A 15,028-nucleotide genomic window follows, 5' to 3' on the forward strand; every position below is an offset into this window, starting at 1 on the left:
TTTGATTCATTTCGTTATAATCTCTCTTTTGGTGTATGAATGGAATAGAACTCATCTGCACTGTCTGGGATCTTCTCTGAGACAAACAAAAGCGAGCTCTGCAGCTTTCACATCCTACCTAAGCACTGGCTTTCCCCCAGCGCCTTTCTTGCGCTTGTTGATACCTACGATGTCATGGAAAGTGGAATCCCTAACTTCTGTGCTGTTGCTCTAGCACTTAAATGAAACTGGGGTGTGTTAAGAAAACTTCCACTCATGATCTTTTTGTCTTTTAACTTTTCAAGATTCATGACTTTATTGGCTGTTATATGCAGATACAAAGCAGTAGGCATTAGGCTTGATTCAGGTGACTTAGCTTATCTCTCTACCGTGGCCAGGAAGTTTTTTGCGCGGCGTAGAGAGAGAGCTTAACGTGCCTGACTTTGGTAAGATGATCATTACCGCGAGTAACGATCTTAACGAAGAGACAGTCGATGCTCTTAACAAACAGGTAACTTCTCACTCACCTTAACCTTATGAAATGTTTTTTTTTGGTTCCTCACTTTGATGGAATGTGTGCTTTAGGGTCATGAAGTAGACGCCTTTGGAATTGGAACCAACTTAGTGACTTGCTATTCACAAGCGGCGTTAGGCTGTGTTTTCAAACTCGTGGAGATCAATAAGCAGCCTCGGATCAAACTCTCTGAAGATGTTACTAAGGTTTTTGACTCTCTGGTCTTTCAACTTTAAAAAGTTTCTTCTTTGATAATAGAAACTTTTGCATCTGGTCTTTCAGGTATCTATACCATGTAAGAAGCGTACTTACAGATTATTCGGAAAAGAGGTTACCCTCTAGTTGAATATCATGACTGGAGAGAACGAACCACCACCTAAGGTAAAATTAAGCAAAAAAAAGGCGCCTTGAAAGATTTGTTTTGTCTTAAAAGTCTTTTGAATCTTTTTTTTTTCTGGATTTTGCAAGGTTGGTGAGAGGTTGCTTTGCCGTCATCCATTCAATGAATCGAAAAGGGCTTATGTGGTGCCACAACGTGTGGAAGAGCTTCTTTATGTTACTGGCGTGGAAATGCAGGTTATTACACCTGACTTCTCAATCTCACTACTTTGCTGACAAAATGACTCACTCTCATAATGTTTTTTTTTGTTGGTTAACTTATGTCTGTGAAGATGAAGCTAGGGAAGAGCTGGAGCCATTGAAAGAGATAAGAAGCCGTTGCATTAAACAGCTTGAGAACATGAGACCTGATCATATGAGAAGATTAAACCTACTCCTTATAAGGTAATAAAACACCAACACCATGAGCTGAGAGAACCTGTTTTTTTTTTTTTTTGGTATTCAGAGAGAGAAATAAACTTTAATTGTTTTTACTTAAAAACTTTACAGGTTAGTGTGAGCGCCGAGTTGTATGACTTCATCCACAACCTCTGGCTCAACGAAGCTCCTGTCGGTGAACTGCACTGATATTTTTTTTTTTCTACAAAATGTAGCTTTCTTCTCTTGTGCCTCTGTCAATGTTAAGATATAATAACCATTGTATCAGCTTTTGCTACTTTACGACTTCTTGATCCCTCACTCTTTACAACTTTGTCTATTTTTTTTTTTTTGAACTTGTATTCACCAAACATTTACTCGGAATAAAACTCAGAAGATTCAATCTTCTTAGACTTTTATCACCTGAGGAAAATCCACAATGTGTATTTAGTTGATCTCTCTTGCTTCTAATTTTTTTAGATCTAGTCTTGTGATGATAATCCAACTCCAAAGACCAAATCAATACCATCAAACAAATGATAAGAACTTGTTGTTGTTTTTCGGTCTTGGAGTCAGATTATCATCACAACACAAGATCAAAAAAAAAACTTATGAGAAGCAAAGTGGGATCAACATATTAATACTGGATTTTCCTATGCTCCTGAAAATCCTTGAGCATGTTGCTGAGAAAGATTGTGAAGCTTGGGAAGAAGGAGGAGACCAAAGAGATAAGAAGAAGTTTATTAGTATGATGAAGCAAACGTTTTCTAGAGAGGATGAAGAAGTAACAATGAGGCTCTCTGTTTATATATACATAATAAACAAGAAAGAGAGCTTTTGTGGGAAACAGAGGTACCCCTTTTCCACGAGCAAAAGTTGTGGCTTACAATGTCACTGGGCCTACCTATCATCAATAAGTCACTTTTGTGGTGTCACCTCCGTTCAATGAATTATCGTAATCGGAGCTTATGTGGTACCACAACGTGTTGCAAGAGCTTCTGAAAAATGTTATTAGCATATCAATGTGGGTGGTAGAAAACAGAGTTCTTATACATATGTAACCATGACAACAGCTTTGCTACTTTATGAGTTCATTACACTCTTTTTTACAAACATTCCTCAGTTTGTTTCCGTTGCACAATAATAATTCATTTCGTGGGTGAAAACTAAATCATTTTGTGTCATATTTAGTACAAACATTAGCTTCAATGACAAACTACCACCACAACAAGAGAGTCGCCGCAGAGATCATAAAGAGAGAAGCCAATCCAACTCCTGTTGAAACAGCATTACCCGCCGGAAGATCGCTCGGATCTCGTGTAGACTCTCCTCCTGCTGCTGGTTTCGGAGCTGCCTTTGGAGGAGGAGCATCACACGTTCCAAAAGTTGCGTTTGACTGTTCATATGTAATAATATATATAACACATTCATCATTATTACCTCAATGAAATGTAACAAAAAAGACTAATCTAAAGGAATAAGTAAACTAACCTTGCAAAGGCTTAAAGTGTCACAACCACATGTCAGACGACCGTTTGCTGCGTCTACAGCTTCTGCAGCTCCTCCACCATCACTCCTCTGTAGTCATTAAACATTCCAATTAGCACTAACACATTCTCTAAACAAAACAAAGCTTGTAGAATATCAAAATAGCACCTGGTAATAATCAACCGCGATAAAAGGCCACCTTTTACCAGCTGCTTCATGACAAGTCGTCATCATTTTGATCAGCGGCGATGAATTATCCGCGCATGCTTGCGTTGCATTCGGATTGGTTATAAAGTAGTTCTGTAGAACAAAGAACGAGACTTCGTATCCAATGGAGGTGACTCGTTTCGGTTCGTGCATGATCCATCGTTCATTCCATCATTACCATCTACATATATATATTATAGTCTTGTTAAGTCTGGTCATTAATTAAGATTTCACTAAGATCATTACAAAAAAACTCACATTGATTTTCAACCATGTAATCCCACTGGTAAGCAAGACCTTCAGAAGCTTCTTTACCCTTCTTGGAAGTGAACACCACAAGCCTTTGGTTCTGCTTCACCATATCATTTACCGTAGGCCAGTCCTTACCGTCTTTCGGCATTCTCGAAACCGGAAACAGGAACTTACTCAATCCAGATGCTTTGAACACCTTCACACAGACCGAACATGATTGGTTCTTAGCATACAAAACTACCAAAACAATATGTGTCAAATGTACTATTATATACCTTAGTCAAGCCTCGTGAAGATGTAACGTAATCTTCCAGGATGATTGTAACGACCTCAGATAAGTTTGACTCAAGAAAGTCATTGATCTCTTTGAGCGCATTGACAGCAGGTTGCTTACATCGTTAATGCACGTTGAAACCTCAACTAAAATAATTTATTTTGTTATGGAAGCTAATTCAAATGCAAGTGCAACTTACAAAGGCTGTAAAGTTAAAGCAAGACCCTGCTGCTGAATGACACAACCATATATCGTTTCTAAAGTCATAGACATCGAGCATAATCCCTCTCACACCATTCTGCAACCAAAACATTCATTGGGAGGGGGGACAAGGTCAAGCACTTGAGTTTTGAGTTGTGTTTTGTTTTTTTTCTGTTAGTTTTAGTTTTTACACGTGGAAAAGTATGATAAAGTTGATATTTGATCAAAAAAAGTTTCATTACAAAAGCCACCAACTAATAAAGCAGACATTGTCTTATTATTCAAACCTAAGCAACAACAACTTGTAGAGTAAGTCAGATTCTTAAATTAGAAAAGAATAGTTCTAATACGGAACTTGTCAAAAAAAAGAATCTAAGTATGAGAATGAAGAGAGAGAGAGAGAGAGACCCTTAAGCTGATTGGTGATGGAGTCTTCTTGATTCCTTGGAGAGATGATGAATGAGCCAATTGTTGATTTTGCACTCGTGATTGAGTACGAATTGTGTGTCGTTAGCCAAGAGTACTTGTTAAACGGCAAACCATTCACCTACTCATCATCAAAACCACATGCATTCCCATTATTTTCCATTCATCATCACCCCAAGAAAAATACTAAAAGTGAACAAAGAACAGTAAAGAAAGTGAAATGATACCTTGGAAGTCGGGTTTAGAGGTCGGATCCGGGTACAAGTAGACCCGGTATTACCACTTGCAGGACAGCTCTGGCAACTCAAACCGGCGTCGCATCGGCTGCTTGAACTACATGTTTCCCCCATCTATGAATCATAGAGTCAAATTCAACTTCTCTGTTATTAGTTCTTGAAAACATGTTATGAGATTTCAAAGAGAATGGTGTAGAGAGAAAGAAAAGAACCTGGAGACTTAGAACAAAAGATGATAAACAGAAGGCTGTGATCAAGAGAAGGAAGAAGCGTTGCGTGAAGAAATCAAAGCCCTGCATTTGAAATAACAAGTGTTTTAGGGTTTATGGAAATCACGAAGAGGAACAGAGGAATCCACATACCTCCATTTTTGCCGAGAGAGAGAGAGAGAAAGAGAGGTGGTGAAGTGAATGCAAAAAGTTTTTTTTTCTCTTCAAGAGACATAATAGAGATTTAATGATGATAATTAATTAAAACACGGGGTTTGGTTGAGACTTGTTACTTTTTGAATTTTCTTTGATTAAATAAATTTTCTTTGATTAAATGAATTTCTTTTTGTTCGGATTCTGTTGGTCGTTTTAAAGTGATGATTTTTTATTAATTAGTGGGCGTATATGTTAATCATGGACTTGGTGTTTAGAATATTATTCTCTATCGCTCCCATGTGGATTTGTTGATGTATTGCATAGAAAATAGATATGTCATGTATTTAGACCTAGTCATCCTCGACGTTTCCTCTTGTCCAGACAAATAACAATACTATGTTGGATTATTATTTTGTTGCTAAAATTATTAGGAGATTCGGTGATATATGCATAAGAAATTCAGAATGGTATCCACTAACCACGTCAATGTAAACTATGGTTTATAAAAAATAAAACAATATATTGATATGATTTGACCTTATGCATTTCTTGTCGCCACTCAACCACTCTAATCACTTAATTCGATCTTCAAATTTATTGGGCCTAATAACACAATTTCAACCCAATTATTGAGTTTAAAAATATGGACTAAAAGGCCAACTTCTAGTAGTCTATAGGCCACAGGTTCGGTTGGTTGACTTTAACTAAAACCAAACCAAAAAACCGTCCATTGCAAGGCAGATTTTTACCTATCCATGGCCTTTTTAATCCCAAAATTAAATCGAATAGATGCTAAATCATTCCGCTTGGAATATTTCATACGTGAGCTTGTGAGTCCATAAAAATACAGGTTTGGTGAGACTTTAGTCGATGCCAAAACAATTAACAATCTCTAGTCTATTAGACATTGATTTGTGTAGCAGAACTATGGCAAAAACTCTGTTCTTTCAAAAAAAAAAAAATCTGATATTATTTACAGTAGTCAACGAGCTAATTAACAAAAGATTAAATAAAGACCGTCAATTATTTAATTAACGCCATAATAATCTCCTTCTTATGACTTCGTCTATCTCCACTAATTAAACTATCTGACGTTGACCCAATCACACGACACCGACCAATCAGGTACATTCTCGCTGACCAAACCAATGATCCTCACCTCCGGCGAACGTACCAAACAACTAAACGGCGAATAACAAACCGGTGAGCAAACCGTAACCGGAGATTGAACCGAGTTCCATTCAGGGAAATCAAAAGGATCTCTCGGTGAAGCCGAAGCCTTTTGTTCGCCACACTTCAATGAACCACCACTACTATTTTCATCATCATCAACGGCTAGGAACGGATGATCCAAAAGCATCTGAGCCGTCCATCTATCCGCCGGGTTTTTAACAAAACATTTCCTCACGAAATCTTTTCCTTCTTCCGACAACTCCACCGGAACTGTCGGAACTTCATCACTTGAACCAATACGAACCATCAGAGACATTACGTCCGTAACTTCCTCCAAACACCATGCCGTTTCGCCACTCGACATCTCGACTACAGAGCATCCCAACGCCCATATATCCGCCGGAGCCTCAAACTCGCCGTGGTTTACCGCTTCCGGCGCCATATACAGAGGCGTTCCTCTGATCTCGGCCACGTTCTCACCCCTTCGTTTCGCTAACCCGAAATCAGAAATCTTCACGTCTCCACCGTCGCCGAACAACAAAACATTCTCAAGCTTCACGTCGCAATGAGCAAACCCTTTCGAGTGGATATAACACAACCCTCTAACAATCGACCTCGTGAACCGACGCACTTCGCATTCCGGCAACGCCTCGCCGGAGTTCTTAACTCTGTCACCCAAGTTTCCACCGGAAGCGTACTCAAGAAACAAGTTGTACACCTCTTCCCCGTTCTCCACCGTCGTTGCTTCTCCGAAACACCGTACGATCTCGGGGCAGTCACGGAGATCATCAAGCACGTCTCTTTCGTTCCGTAACGCGGCGGAACAAACCACTCCGGAAGATTTCACAGCGATCAGCTTTGGGAATGATGATGTCGAGCTTCCAGAGGTGGTGGCTAAACTAACGGTGGAGAAGCTCCCGTGACCTATTGTTTCTCCACGAATCCACTTCATTACTTACAGCTCAAGCAAAGAAAAAAAAACAGTTAGTTTGTCTATATTTTCTTCTACAACCCTAGTTCCTCTGTTTTGATATATATACTCTCTATTTTTTTCTTTCTTATTTTCATTTTTCTGTAAAAAGGAAAAAGTATGCGAAGTTTCTTGTGAACACTACTGTATTTTGTGGAATTTATGCACGTGATGTAAACCCATTACTGTATATTTTTGTTTTATTTATTTTTGTAATTCCTCTTGGCCACGAGAACATATAGCGGCCAATAAAAGAAAACGTGGCTGGTGAGAAGTGAGAACGAAGAGGAAGACTGCTGTAAGATATTTCATCTTTGCCGTCACGCGCTTTTCTATTTATTTCTTTTTTTTTAAATAAGAAAAAATTTCTATTTATTTCTTCTAATAAAATCCCATTATTGAAATATTATTATGGCACACAAATAAACAAATTACATATTTGTTCAAATATCTCAGTATGATTTATCATATGTACAGACGTGTACCATCATGACCCGACTTTGAAATACTATAGAAAATATATGATTTCAATTATGTTATTTGATAAAATTAATAAATATGTGATGTTAACTTGTTTTTCTTCAAATAGTTTTGTATATTGGACAATTGATAATTGGATTCGTAGTTCTACACGTTTGTATCAATAAACTACCATGTGGTTCGCGTTTTTCTAAGTAGCGAAGATCGGATGGAAGATTTTGTCAAATTGTTCCTAACGTGAAGTGTTTTTATATGGCTGTGAATATCAATCATTTCTTAAAATAAATTTTAAAATGGTTGTATTGCTGGGGTGATGAGTGATTTCCTTCTTTTTTTGGGTCAAAGATGAGTGATTTCCTCCCCGCATAAACTGTGTTTATATATGTGTTCAAGATTTTTTTTTTTTTAAGTTTATTTTTTTTGGTGTGAAAGTATACCACTAACATCATGTATTCATGTGCATGCTCAAGATTTTTATCATCTACTAATACTGTATTGTTTTTTTTTGTTACAAAAATATCATAAATTGGTAGTTGGCATTAACTAATTTATATTCTGTGTTTTTTTTTCCGTAACTGGCCTTATATATATTCTGGTTTCGAAAAAGTACTATCTTGATTTATTTTATAGTTTGCTTTAGTCATTTTCTGGAATAAGGAATATTTTGATTTCTCTTAATATATTATAAATGATTTTTCATGAAACAAAGTTTAAGTTTTTTAATTCTCTTGAGTTTGTTAAAGAAACTAATCACATACCGTATGGTCCGTATCTGATATCGCTTCAGTAGAAAGAAACTTGATCGATAAGCAATAATTAGCAAACCTAAACCACTTATTACGACAAGACACATCAAGAATTATGGTATGACAAGAAATTTAAAGACATGTTGTCAACATTCAAGTAAGATGGTACCAGAAATCTCAATTTATGTAGACACTTTTCCAATGCCTTATAGTCAAAGGTTCCGTGACTTGCCAACAAAACTAAGTTGAAAATTAAAACTAGGTCCGTATTACTGTGGGTTTAGGGTGGTTCACTACGATGGTGTGAATTAAAACCAAAGTAAATGAGAGATTTGTACTTTAGGTACAAATTTAGGTGAGTTAGAACGGTGTGAACTGGATGCAAAACTAAAATAAAATGACGTGAGATATAAGAAAAAGTTCAATAAATATTTCTTAATTATTTTTTATCAAAAAGAAAAATAAAAGAAACCGTAGAAGTGAAATGGGTCTAGTTACTTCACAGCTCACACGGACATTATTTTGACAACCATTTGATTGTTTCCACCCCAAGTATTGGTCAATGATTAAAAACGACCATCACACTGCATGGTGACTTCTATCTTTTATTATTTTAATATCGACCGTTTACCATTTTTAGATGCACCAACCTTCACCAATTTTGAATTAGAATTGTATTCAAAGGTTATTCCGCGCGCGGGTTCTTGGAAGGTTTGGAAATAAATTAAACAATAAGAAACAATACCATGTATTTAACATTTCAACTTATATATAAGAGAGGCTCACATCAACATCGTATATATATATCAGCACCAGGAGGTTGTATTTGGTTTACCAAAACCCGTGTAATAGGATCTTGAGTTATAGTTATTTTTTACCCTGACAATCATGACCCGTGCAAGCATTTATTTGTATTTGCACTGAGGAATACTTGGTTGGTAACCAAAAAAATACCTCGAACTAATGAGCGAGTATATTCAGGTGATAGACAGATACATTATACATGCATACTTTGTTGTTGTATATCTGGTGGAGGATAAAGCTTCAAGAGGACTGAATGTGGTTGAGCAAGCTGGTCCCAAAGTGACCCGATAAACTAACTTTCGTATATAATTTTCTTCCCACGGCTTGATTATTCTTTTTCACCTGCTGGAACCATTAAAAAGAAAGATGTCAATAATATGTCACTCACATTGAATGCTCGTAAAGAACAAAACTGACTGTGAGCTGCAATTGCAAAAAGCAATGAACCTGAAACAGTACCAAACTAAAACCTAAATCACATAATTTTTGAGCAAGACATTGGTTGCGTCATAATGAAATGTGTATGTAAGAGCATGATTATCCCTAAAGGGATCTTAATATTTTTTTTTATTATTATTCTTCTTTTCTTGTCAGAAATAAAAAAAAGAAAGAAAAAAAAAATAAAACTGACCAATCATAGGCACGTGAGGCCCACAAACGGGCTAAGAGTTGTGTTGTTTCGCCTCTTGCATAAGAGGTAGAAGATGTGAGATTTTAAAATTTTGTGGGACCCATAATTAATTTATAATTTTTTTTGTTAGACCCTTATCTAAGAGTCAGCGTTAATTATGCTCTAATAAACAAACATGAGGATACTCGATCAGAATTATAAAACCAGCAAACATTAAAAGGCCCAGTAAGAGGACGACCTAAAAGCCCAAAGTTATAAAATAACAATACGGGCTTGGTTAGGATAAACACGTGTCACCAATCGCGGAACGTTTTATCGCAAACTAGTTTCAGTTTCGAAAGAACCAAATCCAGACAAGAAGGTTGTGTCTGAATTCGCCGAGGGAAGAGAGGGAGCGAGCGAGATAGATTTGTAAGGTCAGTGTGTGAGTTTTTTCGCAATGATGAATCTAAGGATGATTGAGTTTGTTATCGGAGAGGATCCGTATAATCTAAAAAAAAAACGATGATTTTTAGTGTTTCATAATTTTTGTGTGAGAAAGAGATGTGATTGTGTGGTTTGCAGGAGGAGACGAGTGTGAAAGAGAGAGAGATAGAGAGAGATTAAGAGGGTGTGGGGAGAGAGAAGAGAGGTTTTGTGAGTTTTGTAAGGGTTTCAAATCCTAATCCAGATCTCGTTGCTCATCTCATCTGATGGAAAGGAAGCTTGTGGTACTTTTGGGGTTTCTTACTTTGCATGAAGCTTTGATTTTTCGAGATATATATATATATATTTTTTTTTTTGTATTTGGTGAGATTTGAATGAGTGCTTTGTGTAGGTGCTGGGGATCCCGTGGGAGATTGATTCAGATGGGCTTAAGGATTACATGTCCAAATTTGGTGACTTGGAGGATTGTATCGTCATGAAGGTTTGTCATTTTGACTTTCTTTTTAATCATGATCACCATCTGAACATGTTTTTGATGTTTAGGATCGATCAACCGGAAGATCTCGTGGATTTGGATATGTCACTTTTGCTTCATCTCAAGATGCTAAGGTGAAAATTGACTCTAGTTGCATTGGTCGATTGGTATATATCTGTCTTACTGTTTGAATTCGCGTGTAGGAGGCTTTGAAAGGTGAACACTTTTTAGGCAACAGAATCTTGGAAGTTAAAGTTGCTACACCCAAGGTTCGTTTCGTCTCCATGAAGTTTGTGATTTTTTTATTTTAATCTCCTATAGTGGTAGTTCAAAGAGGGTTGTTGTGTAATGTGATTTGTGACAGGAAGAGATGAGACAGCCTGCAAAGAAGGTGACGAGGATCTTTGTTGCTCGTATCCCTCCTTCCGTCTCTGAATCTGATTTCCGAAGGTTTGCTTTTTTTTTTTAGAGAATGGTTTCTAATAACTGTTGAGAGTATTATATAATCATTCCTTTGTGTACTCACTCTTATGCAGACATTTTGAAAAGTATGGCGAAATCACTGACTTATACATGCCTAAGGTAATCAATCTTTCATTATCTAACTCTGTGTCTGATAAGTGATGATAGCCAACACTTTGAGGAGTTGATTTCATCCCCATTGTCTGTCTATTAGGACCACAAGTCCAAGGAACACCGAGGAATTGGGTTTATCACATTCGCTACTTCTGGTCAGTTTTAATATCCCTTCACAATTGTGTTTAACATTATTAAGACAGAACTTTTTTTTTTAGGACGACTAATGAGAAAGAAACTTCACAGTTTTTAACTTATTTTTTTTGTGACTTCAGATTCAGTGGAGGAACTGATGGAAGACACACATGATCTGGGAGGCACAACGGTTGCTGTTGATCGAGCAACACCAAAGGACGACGATCATCCTAGGCCGCCACCTCCAGCTGCTAGAATGCCTCGCCCACCCGTGGCTGTTGCAGCAGGTGGGTTTGGAGCTCCAGGTGGTTACGGAGCTTACGATGCTTACATCTCTGCAGCTACAAGATACGCTGCTCTCGGTGCTCCTACCCTCTATGACAATGCCGCTTCCTTCTATGGAAGTAAGACTCTCAGCTCTCTATATACTATTCAAAAATATTTAAAAAGGGAATAATCTTCAAAATGTTACTCTTAGGAGCTGAACCAACGAGGGGAATAGGTAACAAGATCTTTGTTGGACGCCTTCCTCAAGAAGCATCCGTTGATGATCTCCGTGACTACTTCGGTAGATTTGGCCGTATTCAAGATGCCTATATTCCAAAGGTTAGCTTATATAAGTGTTACAGAGAGACAACGCTTGTGTGAACACACATTAAAAATATTCATCTTCTTTTTTTTTATAAACAGGATCCAAAGAGAAGTGGACATAGAGGTTTCGGATTCGTTACCTTTGCTGAGAACGGTGTTGCGGATCGTGTAGCCAGGAGATCTCATGAAATATGTGGACAAGAGGTAGCAATAGATTCAGCAACACCTCTTGATGAAGCTGCTGGACCTAGCGGCGCTGGTGGTGGAGGAGGTTCTTCTTCTTCTCGTCCTGAACATTTTGGTGGTTACGCTGGAGGTGGTCCAATGCGCACTTTTGGTCGAATGTATGGAGGAGGCATGAGCTTGGACGATGTGAGTCAACACACTCTACTAATCTAAATATTATTCATTTATATCCAAAAATATGATTCTGATTCATTACTGTTGTTTATTAATGAATCTGCCAGTGGGGATATGGAGTACCGAGCGCAAGACCATCAAGATCAGACTGGAGGTACCGCCCATACTAATGCCACCACCAGACAACAGACAAAAGACATTATCCTTTAGCTCTTGCTTTGTTGTTTTATTAATCTTCACTCATCAAATACATTAAAACTATTTTACTTGTTATTGGTGAGAACCTGCTTTGTTGTTGTTGAAACATATAAAGAGCTTTACAAGAACAATTTGCAGTGTACATTTTGTTGTTCTTTTTAGAAAGAATACAAAATTCATAGAGCAGATGAAGATTTTCTGCAGTCAACACGAGGAGCAAAGCAAGTCATGAAAGGTGTCATGAAAGTATGTCTCCTGACGAGATGAGTGATCTTCGCTGAGTTTCTGGAGATTATTTCTTCTTCTTTCTTTTTTTGATGGTCACCACCACTACTAGATACTGTAGTACTTCTCCTCATCTCCTGTGCTTTCATCTTAGCTGTTTGAAGCTTGTTCAAGATCTTATCCATTGATGCTGATTTCTTCTTCTCCAGCTTCACCTGTGTGATTGGAAACCAAAAAAACTAGATTCAGTTTTACAACTGTTCATGTTTAATATAGAGTGTGTAAAGTAAGGACCTCTAGCTTTCTCATGGCGGCTTCTGCTTTAGCCTTCTGCAGATTTTCCCAAGCTGCTATCTTCGCTTCCTCTCTATGCAACCTTGCAACACAATTCACTTTAAAAAAAAAGCTGACCAAGAAGACACAAATGTAAAAGAAATATATGATTGATTTACTTAAAAAGAGTCATGGCGGGTTCTGAGATATCCCATGAAGAAGAGTTGTCTTGAACCTCAGGTTGATGATCTCTCCTGATAATCCTAGAAGAAGATGAAGAAGAAGACATTACTCTTCTCTTGGGACGCTTAATCAACCTTGCTCCTTTATCAACCTTCACTTCTCTCACTTCACCACCTCTACAAGGAGGAGGAGGCTCAATCACAGAAACAACCAGCGGTGGAGATAGCTCTTGAGGAGGAGAGTGATGATTATTATTAGGAGTCATCTGAGTAGCTATATCTCTTCTTGAAACCACCCTTGTGTCCTCTGCTTTCTCCTCTGCAATAAATAAGCTCAGATCTTTGGCCATTAAAATCAGAGATCTAGAGAGAGTCATTATTATTAATTATTACCAGTATCAGTTTTGGAGCTGAGAGATGATGAAGTTTCTTCTTCACTCATCAAATCAGCACAGCTCTGGCTATGTCCATGTCCTCCACCACCACCACCGACACTCCCTCTGAACACCCTCTCCGCCTCCAAAACACCCGTCGAGAACGGCGAGCCAACCGTCATCAAACCCTTCTTCAAATTCCCCTGAGGAGCTTCCACCGCCCGATTCATCATCATCATCATCCTCTGATGCGTCAGCGTGGGAGGAGGAGGAGGAGGAACAATGGGACCGCTCTTGGACTTCTGCCGTCTCTGCTGATAATGGGAGAAGTGAGGGTTCGTCACCGCGGGGCTGCAAATCCACCGCTCAGCATCTTCCCATTTCCACGGTATCGATCTGCCGCTGTAAAACGGCGTCGTTAAAGCTGAGGCAGAGCCGATCCGACGACGATGATGATGATGAACACTGTTGGTTCCGGCGGTGGTGGAAGAAGAGGAAGGATGTGGAACTCTCTCGGAGCTCCATCCTTTGTTGTTGTTATCGGTATAACTCGGAGCTCCGGGGCTTAGGAACCCACCGAAGCTGTTAGAAGAAGAAGAAACAGATGTCTTTCTCATGTTTTTGTTCTGTTTTCTCCAGAATAAATAAAAAAAAACTGAAACTTTCTAAGAGATTTAGAACTCTGTTCTTGTTGGAGTGATTAATGAGAGTGATGTAAACTGTAAAAAGAGGGAATGGAGAAGAAGAAGATGTTCTCAAAAGGTGAGAACTTTGAGAGAAGAGAACAGAAGAGAGAGAGAGAGTTTCTTTGTTGGCATTAAGACAGGTGTCGTGGCTTGTCCGATCGAAAAGAGAAAAAGACAATTTTATTTTATTTTTTCAAGTATTAAACTGGGAAGAAATAAACAGTAAATATAGAAAAAAATAACAGATTTTAACTGCCGTTAAAGCTATCTCCTTAGAGCATGTTTATCTCTAATACCCACTTGGGTTTCTTTCTTTCTTTTTTTTTTTATTTTTTTTTTTTTAATTTAAAAAATTAAGATGTACTAATCGCGGGCCGCCACGTGTCGTGGGGCCCGCGAACAAACCCAAAAAACGTTTCCTCGTCAAACAACTTCTTCTCCTTTTTTCTTCTTGGTTCCCACCTTGTGGTCTCCCCCCCCCCACCAAGAAACTGCTCACCATCCCGCGATGATTATGGTCTTAGATCCTCTGTACACAAAGCCACAACTCTTCCATGTGACCTTTTTAACTGTTTGTCCTTTCGACAAAATATTTCAGACCTTTTTGTCCTGTCTGTTAACACAAGCTTCCCGCATTTTATTTTCTGTTATATAGATTTGCATGTACATTTCATGGAACCCTCTGGCTGCCCTAGAGGTTTTATATATTTATTTTATTTTCTTAAGGTGGGCCGGTGCCTATCTTTTGAAATGGGCCCTCCAAGGCTACATGATTTGTGTAAATGGAGAATGAGAAGAAAAGTAAGCTCTCAACTCAAGTTCTTAAGAAGAAATATTGTATTTTGCTTAATCGGGTTGTTGAAACGTGTGATTGATCAATGGCGGTGGTGGTGGTGCCCAAACAAATTCTGGAACGTGTGATTGATCACTTGTGTTTTGGGGTGAGTATAGTGGCAACGTATGACGTGAATCATATGGCAATGGCATACATAATAATTACATTGAAGGACTGATCAGATTGCAAT

The 15,028-nt window shown here is 38.2% G+C and overlaps 3 protein-coding genes and 2 pseudogenes across 5 annotated transcripts in view; 2 read left to right on the plus strand and 3 right to left on the minus strand.

The window, feature by feature from the left end:
* The window catches only part of LOC130511957 (nicotinate phosphoribosyltransferase 1-like), a 1,980-nt pseudogene extending 309 nt beyond the window's left edge, over window positions 1–1,671 (plus strand).
* Window positions 1–12,394, plus strand: part of LOC130510598 (uncharacterized) — a 15,063-nt gene extending 2,669 nt beyond the window's left edge. The window contains exons 1-12 of one of the 3 annotated variants that reach the window (XM_057007060.1): window positions 9,795–9,918; window positions 10,067–10,212; window positions 10,320–10,409; window positions 10,472–10,537; window positions 10,607–10,672; window positions 10,768–10,853; window positions 10,940–10,985; window positions 11,080–11,134; window positions 11,255–11,518; window positions 11,593–11,720; window positions 11,805–12,077; window positions 12,173–12,394. In XM_057007060.1, coding sequence (XP_056863040.1) covers window positions 10,195–10,212; window positions 10,320–10,409; window positions 10,472–10,537; window positions 10,607–10,672; window positions 10,768–10,853; window positions 10,940–10,985; window positions 11,080–11,134; window positions 11,255–11,518; window positions 11,593–11,720; window positions 11,805–12,077; window positions 12,173–12,235 — 1,155 coding nt within the window. In that variant the 5' untranslated portion in view covers window positions 9,795–9,918; window positions 10,067–10,194 and the 3' untranslated portion in view covers window positions 12,236–12,394. Of the gene's footprint in view, window positions 1–9,794; window positions 9,919–10,066; window positions 10,213–10,319; window positions 10,410–10,471; window positions 10,538–10,606; window positions 10,673–10,767; window positions 10,854–10,939; window positions 10,986–11,079; window positions 11,135–11,254; window positions 11,519–11,592; window positions 11,721–11,804; window positions 12,078–12,172 lie in introns of those variants that run through there. The other 2 variants (XM_057007061.1, XM_057007062.1) reach the window with 2 other exon arrangements.
* On the minus strand, window positions 2,279–4,632 carry LOC130510600 (PI-PLC X domain-containing protein At5g67130-like; annotated as a pseudogene).
* On the minus strand, window positions 5,634–6,918 carry LOC130510599 (mitogen-activated protein kinase kinase kinase 20-like). Its single transcript, XM_057007063.1, has one exon. It carries the CDS (start codon window positions 6,821–6,823, stop codon window positions 5,783–5,785), a length of 1,041 nt encoding a protein of 346 aa, XP_056863043.1. The 5' UTR covers window positions 6,824–6,918; the 3' UTR covers window positions 5,634–5,782.
* LOC108855265 (uncharacterized) lies at window positions 12,306–14,153 on the minus strand. The gene is made up of 4 exons (XM_018629034.2): window positions 13,337–14,153; window positions 12,941–13,262; window positions 12,783–12,864; window positions 12,306–12,703 (listed from the first exon to the last, which is right to left on the minus strand). The coding sequence occupies exons 1-4, from the start codon at window positions 13,932–13,934 to the stop codon at window positions 12,440–12,442; spliced, it is 1,266 nt and encodes a 421-aa protein (XP_018484536.1). The 5' UTR covers window positions 13,935–14,153; the 3' UTR covers window positions 12,306–12,439.
* Between the last annotated feature and the right edge of the window lie 875 nt (window positions 14,154–15,028).

The sequence above is a fragment of the Raphanus sativus genome, chromosome 4, assembly GCF_000801105.2.
Source record: "Raphanus sativus cultivar WK10039 chromosome 4, ASM80110v3, whole genome shotgun sequence".
Taxonomy (NCBI): Eukaryota; Viridiplantae; Streptophyta; class Magnoliopsida; order Brassicales; family Brassicaceae; genus Raphanus; species Raphanus sativus.

Coding starts and splice junctions, on each gene's coding strand:
- LOC108855265 (XM_018629034.2), bottom strand. CDS start 13,934: ATGAGAAAGACATCTGTTTCTTCTTCTTCTAACAGCTTCGGTGGGTTC. Junction 13,263..13,336: donor CAGCTCCAAAACTGATACTG/GTAATAATTAAT, acceptor TATTTATTGCAG/AGGAGAAAGCAGAGGACACA. Junction 12,704..12,782: donor CCGCCATGAGAAAGCTAGAG/GTCCTTACTTTA, acceptor CCAATCACACAG/GTGAAGCTGGAGAAGAAGAA.
- LOC130510599 (XM_057007063.1), bottom strand. CDS start 6,823: ATGAAGTGGATTCGTGGAGAAACAATAGGTCACGGGAGCTTCTCCACC.